The 10,148-nt window shown below is 38.6% G+C and overlaps 2 protein-coding genes across 5 annotated transcripts in view; both read left to right on the plus strand.

The window, feature by feature from the left end:
* The first annotated feature begins 12 nt into the window (after window positions 1–12).
* LOC114058279 (tumor necrosis factor receptor superfamily member 17-like) lies at window positions 13–2,015 on the plus strand. The gene is made up of 3 exons (XM_027885474.1): window positions 13–430; window positions 573–704; window positions 1,444–2,015. Exons 1-3 carry the CDS (start codon window positions 316–318, stop codon window positions 1,698–1,700), a joined length of 504 nt encoding a protein of 167 aa, XP_027741275.1. The 5' UTR covers window positions 13–315; the 3' UTR covers window positions 1,701–2,015.
* Window positions 2,016–3,158: 1,143 nt separating this feature from the next.
* The window catches only part of SNX29 (sorting nexin 29), a 94,701-nt gene continuing 87,711 nt past the window's right edge, over window positions 3,159–10,148 (plus strand). For 3 of the 4 annotated variants that reach the window (XM_027885447.1, XM_027885450.1, XM_027885449.1), the window contains exons 1-3: window positions 3,159–3,232; window positions 8,788–8,852; window positions 9,755–9,807. In XM_027885447.1, the coding sequence (XP_027741248.1) occupies window positions 3,226–3,232; window positions 8,788–8,852; window positions 9,755–9,807 (125 nt within the window). In that variant the 5' untranslated portion in view covers window positions 3,159–3,225. The remainder of the gene's footprint in view (window positions 3,233–8,787; window positions 8,853–9,754; window positions 9,808–10,148) is intronic. The other variant, XM_027885448.1, reaches the window with a different exon arrangement.

The raw sequence follows: 10,148 nt of genomic DNA on the forward strand, positions 1-10,148 counted from the left end.
TCTTAGGGTTTGTAATGTTTAGCACCTGTCCAAGAAATGCCTTCTATAAATAAGTATTTTCTGTTTCAGACAAAATTGGTGCAGCTGCTCAGTTTTTCTACAATTGTGAATTGCCAAAAAAGGAACAGTAATTCCTTGGGGACCTCAGAGTTAAATCCTTTCTCTGTAACGTGATACTATGTCATGGGGCTGTGATGGAAGTCCATTATTGCTAGCTGCTCTTCGAGTTGCTCAAACTGAGAACTGAGAAGTCCTAGATGATCCTCACTCTTTTACAACTTCTGTGGCTTTGCACTTCCATAATTACTGCCCCTGATGGCACCCTGCCCCCAAAATGAATACTTTGATCATTTGCTGCTCTCTTGTACGCCTTGTCATCTCCGATGTTCCAGTTCGCCACCGCCTTCGTGTGAGAACTCCTGTGAGCAGCGTAAGTGCTTTGCTGAAAGTCCTGTGGCTGTGCTGGGCAGTCCTGGGTCGTATTTGACACTGAGCTTTTATGCGCTGGACATGTTTACTGTACATTAGTGATTGTTAATGATTAATTTAACGCATCTCTTTTATTTCATAAGGTACCGATTCAAGTGGAATTCTTTGGATTTGTTTGGGTTTGGGAGTAATTTTAATGCTCACTCTGCTCACCTTATTGGTCCTGTTTAAAAGGAAGCGCCTCAAGCAATTAAAAGAAAAACTGGAAAACACAGGTGAATAAATAAGATTCTTTATAAATAATCGGAGATCACTGTACATTTTAGCTCTCTTACCATGTACAAATTTTGCATATCATTTATGTTCCAGATTGGGGTGATTTACTTTGTTGGATTGTTTTGTCTTCCTCAAATAGTCTCCAAAGTTATTAGGCAATAAAATATCCAGATGGTGACTTGCAAAAGCAGGAATCTCTCTTTGTTGGTTCCAGACCCTGCCAGGATTGTATGGTTGTATATTTATACCTGGCTTACTTACTGGTGTTTGAGAAATCATTTATGAACCCTCAATAGCAAAAAATCTTTTTAAGGGCTCTTCTCGTTGAATGCAACAGGAATTCTACACAGGTAGAGGATACACATTCAATATTAGCTTTTCATCTTATAATTTAGTATTGCAGTGTATGAGAAGCCTATGTAGTATATTTTTTGTGACATTCAATTAAAAAAATTTATTTTTACATTTTACAAATACTATATTTGTGAGTTTTCACACAATAAATAATAACTTATTAGAAAATATGTGTTTGATTACTTCAGTGCTTGAAGAATAGCAGTTATATTTTCACAGAACAAAAGATCATCATATATAACTACATCTTAAAACTTTCACTATTTCTTAAAACTTTCACTAAGGCTAGAAGATAGCTGGAACACAATGAAATTTGGATCTTTAATAACTGTATGTTTGATATAGCATGATGTATCTTCTAAATTAACTTCCATATATTTACAGACTCCTCTGTGGAGCTGAATAATGTTCTCAAGGCTAATACTGACAGCAGTGTGAATACAGAAGAAATTAGACACGCACTTCAAAGTGAAACATTAATGTATTCAGTGGAAGAATGCACTTGCAGTGACTGTGGCTTGGTGAAACCTCAGACTGGCTGTGAGACTTCATTTCCATTACCAGCTACTGAAGAACGAGCGACTGTTCTAGTTACCACAAAATCTTTTGATTATTGCAACTATGTTCTGGGTGTTGGATGACTATGAGAGTAGTATATTTTTACTGTGTAATAATAAATGAGTTATTCCAGTATAGTGATTAATCTTAATACTTGCAGTCAGTGGAGGAAGTAGTATATTGTCCTTATAGATCTTCCACTGAGCTTTCATTAATGTTGTCATATTATTTCTAATGCTAGTATTTCTCTAGTCAAGTATTTCTACAAACTAGTTACTGGAATTTTTAATTTTTGAAAGCCCTTACATAGGACAGCCTTTTCTGACCTTAAAGATTGTATCTACAATACAAACCCATCAATAAACAAGTGTGCAAATATATGCTTTATGTTAAACTCAGATCTTGTGCCAAAAATTACTTGATGGGACACAAGGAACGTTCCAAAAGGCAGAAATAAAGACCCACTATATATCCTCAGGGTTGTAAAGAATAAGTTCAAATAGCCTCTACGATACCTACCTTTATCATATTTACAAAGATTGGTGATTACCAAGAGTCATGCTAGACTACTGTGTGGCCTAATATTAGGAATACACTTTTGTCCCCTTGTCTTTCAAACATTAAAGTTATTTTCCTAATATTAGGTCACTTTTATTCCTGGAAAACTGCAACAACAGAAAAAAATGCCAACCCAACAATCTTCTTTATTGATAGCTAACCTTATATTTCAGTTTCTTGCACAAATAACAAATCAAAATACTTTAGGACTAGTAAATTATTGCACAAAATCTATGAACGATACCATTTCGAACAGCTTTAGGAGGCTGACACAAAGCTTGGGCCGGTTGGGATTTAGCTGCATAGGTCTGGGCATACAGAGCCAAAAACTCTGAAACAGGCCTAGATAGAGAGCTATCAAATTTATTTTGGACTTTTTAATTCCTGAAAGCTCTTACACAGGACAGCTTTTACTGCCTTTAGAGAACAGACACACACTTCAAAGGGAAACATTAACATGCCCAGTGGAAGAAGGTGCTTGCAGTGACCGTGGCTTGGTAAAAAACCTCAGACTGGCTGTGAAACTCCATTTCCATTACCAGCTACTGTTCTAGTTATACCACAAAATCTGTTCTTTTGATTATTGCCACTATGTTCTGCGTGTTGGACCACATATTATTATATTTTCTGTTTCGCAGTTTTTGTACTTTTTTTTTTTTTTTTTTAATGACAATTTCCGAGCTTTCACCTCGCACAGTCCCCCTCCAAGCACAGGACAGTTTATCTCCCCTTCTCTCCCCCATCCTCTGCCCGGTGTCCCTTCCCGCCCCACAGAGTGGCTCAGCCCGGGCGGGCGGGGCTGCCGCGGTCTGTGGGGTTGCGGTGGGGCTCGGCGAAGGGCTCCGAGCCGATGGACACCGTGAGGGCCCGGGGGACACCCTGAGGGCCCCGAGGACACCGTGAGGGTCCCCGGGCTGGCTGCGCTCCCCACACGCCGGGCCGTGTTTACCTTCCGGGGCGCGGGCGGGTTCCGGGGCGGGCGGTCGCTGCCGGCCCGGCCGTGGCTGAGCGGAGAGCGGCGGCCCCGGCGGACGGAGCCCCGCGAGCACCATGAGCGGTGAGTGGGCCGGGCCGGGCCCTCCGCCCCCGGGGAGGGCTCAGTTCGGGGGTCCCCGGCCAGGCGTGGCCCTGCCCCGGTCCCCCCTCCCCCGGTCTCCCCGTGCTGAGGCACCGAGCGCTTCGGTCTCTCATCACCACACCCCGCTCCTTGTTCCGGCTCCCCCCAAGTCCCCCCGAAGTGGCGTTTTAACCTCGTTTTAAACCCTAAGTGCTGCCCTTGAGCGTGGCTTTACTGGCTCCACAGCACGAGCGATGTTGGGCTCGGTGTTGCCTCAGCTGTGCAAAATCACGGGAGATATTCCCGAGAAAATACATGACGAAGAGAAATGGGAATAATAAAAAATTAAAAGCGTGAACCCAGTATCAAGCGGTCGGTGGGAGAGGTGAGAGAAGCATGACCATGACCAGTGGAGAAAGTGGTGCCTTCTGGTGTTGGGGGTGTGCTGTGCCTGTCTCCAGCTCAGTCCCGGCGAGGATGTGTCGGGTCTGGATGTGGGAATTTGTGCCCTCCGTGTTCGGGGGAAGCGGCGTGGGGGTCGTGCTAAATCCCAAGGGTTTGAGGTGTTTGTCACTGGAAATTCTTAAAAGAGAACTGTGACCCATAAACTGCAGGACTGGAGCAAGTAGAGCCTCTCGAATGGGTCAGCATGAAGAGTTAGGATGGAGAAAGAAATTTTAATAGATTTTTCCTATAAATGTAAAGGATAAGGGGTAGTTACTTGATATGTATTAAAGCACATTGGCAGTGGTTTGTTTGGGTCTTCTTAAGAAGGGAAGTGCTTTAGTAAATACTTGTATGGCTGTCCTAATACAGCTTCACTAATAGAAGTTGCAGTCAACAGTCTACACCTGAAAATGAGGTTGCTTTGTTTATTCCCCACCCTGAGTTAATATGTGGTGAGATTTGTTGCCTGTAAGGCTGTAGGAAAATATCAAAGAGTTAAGTTGAAGAACTAAATACTACATTGCGGTAATTTCTGAAATTGGAATAATAAAAAAAACTGCTTCAGTTGTATTTTTCTCTGTTTTGTTCTCAATTTTGTGGCAAGAAGAAAACAGGAGGGTTTTTTATGGAAGAAATGAGGCAACAAAAGAGATTATTTTTGGGAAACCTGTTAATTAGCCTTGTGAAAAGTGCAAGTAACAGGGAAATCTTTCAGACCATGAAAAAAGAAAGTTTCTCAAATGTTTCAGATCTTGACTCAGTATAGACTAAATCCTAATTATGAAATTTGTAAGAGTCATACTTTTCATATGGAAAACCTCAGCTCTTCAATGGTGAATTCAGGCTGGGACTACCCCTGAGCAAATTTGTGCAAATCAGAGCCTAAATCTTCCTAGGAGACTCACCTTTAGAAGCTCTGTTTGGATTCTGTGACCCAAAAGGCAAAGTAGCACCTCTCGTGGCCTAAAGCTTCATCATGTAACTATTTTTAATACCTTTACTCTCTTTTCTTTTTTTTTCAAGACAATGAAGAGATGCAGGTTTATGAGGAGAAAACATTTAATTACTTAAAACAGAATAATGCCTAAGGTGACATTAACACCAGTACTTCAATTATATGGTGACCTATCCAAGCACAGCCCCTGCCAAGACTTCTATGACTTTGCCAACAGTTTTGATTAGACAGTAAGATAACAAAAAACCCCACTGATGTTGCACTTTGCCAAACATTACTGTTATACAATACCGTACAGAATTTTTCCAGAATAACACAGATGAAACAGTTCAGAACAAAGAAATATCTATCACTGTCATGCTTGTTTCGGATAAAGGAGATAGCTGATGTTAACATCAGTTTTAACCATGTCCCTTTTTTAGTGGCTGTAACAGCACTGTCTGCACTTATTTCCTTGGGCAGTTTTAGCCCTTTGGAAAGTAAGAGAGCTGTTCTTAAAATAGAGATAGAAGAGCCTCTTTTCCTAACGGCTATAATTAATTTTAATGTTTATTTTTTTAGCTACTGTGCATTTCTAGTGGATGTGAAGGTAACTTCCTGTTTATTTAAGCATTACTTAAATATTACTAATGCAACTTATTAATTGCATACTCATATTTTATTGTGCAAGTGCTGAATAGGCTGAACTTTAAAGGGAAGTGACACAAGGAAACTAGATTTATGTGCTGGTCAAGAATTAGAAGTGTTGTTATTTGTTTGCCAACAGTTTCAGAAAACTTAAAAGTAGCATTTAAATTAAGTCTGTGTTTGTTTTATCTTAAACTTTTACCCTCAGAACCTGTACTAGAGCAAGTAAAAGGGATTGCAGTCTGAAATTTTGCATGCAAGACTTAAATGCAAGTAGTGTTTAAGGGCAAGCTGAGACTTATTTTTTGAACTTATATGCTGCTGTGGTGCCTCAGCTATAAAGACTGGATGAAAATCCTGCTTTCCTTTATTCAGGTGTCGGTTCCCTGCTGCTGTGGGTGTGGATGTTTGTGTCAGGGCACGGAGAGAAGTTTGTTTCAAAAACAGGAAAGATGACCTTGAACAGCAGAAAATGAGGAGGGTCACAGAGGCAGGTGCAGCACCTGAGCCTATTTTAAACCCATTCTGACTGAGTAGATGTTGGTGGGAGGAGTCTCTTTGAGTTTCGTAGCTTTTGCAACCTTATGCTTATGTTTTCACAATTATTTTTAGACTCATGCAGGAATTTCCTTTCTTGTTGCAATAGTCCACATACAGCCTTTTTTTGGAGTAATGCTCTTTTTGTGTATTCTCTGTTTTGTATTTGTGTGCGTGTTACTGCAGTTTTTACCACTGTTCTGAATCAGGAGCAGGGTATTTTGGTCAGTTTGGAATATACTTAGTCTTTAAATCAGCTGGAGTTAATCACACTTAATTGCTGCTCTTGTCTGAAAATACGCCTTTTTTGTTTCCTGAAGACTTAGTTTAGAAAATGAAGACCTGAAAGAGTAAAATCTTAGAGTTAGTACAGATTTATTTTTACCTTCCACCTGAAACAAAAACATTGCTAAATAGTACTACATTTTCCAGGCTTATTACAAAGAAAATTATATCCTGTGTTCAAAAATCCACACAACTTAATCTTTCAGTTTAAAAAAATAATGTTAGACTTTGTAAATATTCTTTTTCTTCTATCTGCAGAATTTCTGTTAAATACAGCAGTAGAAGAATTTAAGATGTGCATTGAAGAGAAACCTTGCCCATCCCTCAGTATAGACTTTATAGCCCTGTTAGTGGTGGAGTTGATCTGAAGTGCTTGTGAAATTATTGGATGTAATCACGTCATCAGGATTGTTATTAGTGCAAATTTGTAACTAAGAAAAAGACAAAATGCACGTTGCATTCAGTCTGCGTAGATTTAGGGCTGTTTAGTATCACAGGCTTTAGTGGTTTAGAACATCAATTAGTATAGTGAGCAACTGTAGGTTTTCTGTATTTATACATTTTTTTTTTATATTGCTCACAGTTTGGAATCTAGCTGCAAACCATTTCTATGTTACCAAATAGATACAAAGGGTCCAAAGAGATGTGAACTTAAAAACTAACATGTACTGCATTTGGAAGTCAAACTTAGCCCACATACCAATATTTTATTTTTAAAGATGTTTTTCAGGTAATGAAATTATTAATTACAAAAAGTTGTGTTATGGCTGTTCTTGCAAGTATGTGGGTAGCCTAAGATGGAAAAGTAATGAGTTTTGAAAAAAAATCTATAGGTTTGTGTATGTTCAATGTCACTGCACACGAGGGGTTGTACTGAAAGTTGGGATTGTTTTCCTTATTTCACAGTTCTGTGATTTCTTGTAAGGCACACAGATGCAGAGACATGTGTGCATCTCCATCTCTGGCAATGTGTGTGTGCTAAAAACACTGAATATAGTTTAATAAATTATAATCTCTGAAGAAGCACAAGGTGGAATGGTAGGGATTTTATGAATTTACCTTTATCTCTGCAGTGGCATAACTGGCATAGTTGTTAGGAAGTTAAAAGCTGGTTGGTATGGGGTTTGTCCTGGAGTCCTTTGCTGGCTCTGAACTTTGTTTGTGTGTCCTGGAGTGCTTGACTAACAGACCCGAACCTCACACATCACATGCCTGCCCCCTTTGAGTCACAGTTCAAAACTGGAAGTATAACTTCTTGAAAACACACTTCAATCAGCTAAATCAGCATTATGGAGCTTAGTTACTGAGCAGCTAAGTTTGCATGTTCTCTCTGTTTTCTTTCTTCTGGCACATGGTGGGGGTTTTCTTCTCCTAATCCCATATTTAATGAATATACATGGACTATGAGTTATATGAATGTATTTATAGACAAATTAATATGAATATATATCCAGACACTATATTAGTACTATATATTAATATATTATATGAGTATATATATTTAAACAAAGATAGAACCATTTCAGGAGGACAAATTCTGTCCTGTCCTGGTTCAGGAGCAAACTGTTCTGAATGGCATTGTGAAGATAGGAAATTCTGGGATTTAGACCTCACAGTGTCAGATGGCAAGAGGAAGAGACACGTATCTTTGATGTCATCTCTCTGTACTAGAGGGCTCATTGTGTGGTGTTTGATTTTCAGTGTCTGGAGGAACTTGCTCATGTAGAGTTTTGATAATTGGCTTTCAGTCTACACATATATTGATTGCTTGTTCTTTGAGAGAGAAAGGATAATAATGTCTCTAATCCCAGAGGCTTCACAGAGGTTTCTGATAGATATTTTGAACTTAAGCTCAGCATAAAAAAATTATAGAGGTAATACAGGTTAATTAAAGAATAAATTTTACATATATTCATGAGATTTCATAAAGGATATTCCAGCAAGCAAAGTGTTATGCTATTTGTTGGTGAAATGCTTGAGAAGTTAAAGACTGTCTTGCATAGTTGCTTGTATAGTAAGAAACTAGATTTTATAAGTGTTAATCAGAAAGAACTCTGCTGGTAGCTAAACTTTAAGGGATTTATTGGAACAGTTACAATATTCACCTGACTTAAAGCTCCTTCTGCAGTGAGTTTGTTTGACAGTTAGAAGATATTCCTGTTGTCTCTTTCTCATTTTCCTTACTTTTTCTTGTGCTGCTAAGCTGGTAGTTGTCCCAGGATGAGTGAAAATGTGTGGTTGTTTGAGCTCCATCATGCACCCAATCCAACCCCCCCAAAAACCCCTCAAACCTTTAACTAGATTAGTTTTAGGCTTGCAATGTGGCCCCAGAGGTGATGGGTTGTGCTGAGAAGCTTGGGGCAAACTGTGCATCTGCTTGCACAATTTTACTGTGTTTGGTATTGCTGCAATGTATGTTATATCATGAAACCAAAATCTTACTCAAATAAGACTCCAGGTGATATTTGAAACAATATTCCTGTTATAGCAGCATAATGTATATATGTGTAACAGCATTTATAGAAAGGCTACTTGAAACCTCCAAACAGAGTTTATACTGTGTCATTTTACTTAGAGAAAATACATTAGTTAATTGAATGGAATAATTGGCATGGGCAGAAAGTTTTCAGAGCCCTTATGTTGGCCCAAACATATTTTGAAAAGCCTATTTATTTTAAAATGATATAATTTGGTTGAATTTCAGGTTCACAGAACAATGACACTAAAAGACAGTTTCTTCTAGAACGCCTGCTGGATGCAGTTAAACAGGTGAGAAATCCAGTACACATTTCTGGAGTATCCTTACTCAGAATTGGCAGGAACTGTCTTTGCTCTTTTCCTCCTCTTTAACAAGGAGGAGGAATAAGAAGAAAAGGAGACAGAGAAGAAATCTTGGCTTTCACATAGTACTACAGATTTTTTTTTCTGCTGACAAACAACTATTGTGCAGTATTCGTTTAAAATTCTTGTTCTTGACAGATTATACTTGTACTATATATACTTTAAGTGTATATAATACTATAGAATATATGCTGTGAACATATATATTTGTAATACTGATAAGACTGAACTAAAATGCAGTGTACTGCAAAGGCTAACTTGGTGAACATTTTAGAGTAAAAGCTTTTTTTCTTTGCACTGGTTTTTTAGTCAATGGTTAAAATACATGTAAAGATATGATTGATTTATTTATGTCTGTATTTTGCATCAACATGAAGTTCAGCAAGTAGAATTTCATGCACTGTGTTCAATTTAGGAGAGCTTGGGAGGAAAAAAAATGCCTCAGGAGTAACCCAATGATATGTTTTAGAAAGAACAATTCTTCTGTAATTGTAGCACTGGGCTGAATAGGAGCAATGTTTGGTTTTGTGGGTGTGCATTTAAAGCCCAAAAGTAGTAATTTCCACTCAATTTTCACTTTACTGAAGGACCTGCAGGTGTGTTGCTCTGACTAGCAAGGATATATTTGATCTGCAAGAGTAGCCCATTAGTGACACATGATGCTGTAGGGCACTTTTTGGTTGCAGGCTGTATTTGTCAACGCTTTATTTTGTGCTGCTTCCTTTTTTTTTGTTATGACTTTGATTCTTATATGGAAGAAGTTCAGAAAATTGAATTTGTCTGGTGTAACAAAAATTTCGTAAAGTTTCATAAACTCTTGTTTCTTGCAGTGTCAAATACGATTTGGAGGAAGAAAAGAAATTGCTTCAGACTCTGATAGCAGGTAAAAGACTCTTAAGAAACCTTTAACATGCTTAGATTATGCATCATAATGACATAAAACAGATGGCACAGAATACTTGACACGCTCAGAAAATTATATTACATGAAATGTAGGTGTTCTGAAGCTGAAATAACATGGCTCACAACCACTCCAGCAGGTGAGGATGATTTCTCAAATTGACTGCCAATTCTGAATGTAATCTGTGCTCCAGCTTTCCATCATCATGGTGAGGCTGTGGGTATAAGTAGATTATCCTGCCTGCAAATAATGAGATTAGTGCATAGAAGGGTCTTTCACTGCTTATAAGATAATGCTTCATTTGACATTCCCTATTCAGAGAT

This window comes from Empidonax traillii, unplaced genomic scaffold (genome assembly GCF_003031625.1).
Source record: "Empidonax traillii isolate 1590-97213 ecotype Southwest subspecies unplaced genomic scaffold, ASM303162v1 scaffold166:size2381449, whole genome shotgun sequence".
NCBI classification, from domain to species: domain Eukaryota; kingdom Metazoa; phylum Chordata; class Aves; order Passeriformes; family Tyrannidae; genus Empidonax; species Empidonax traillii.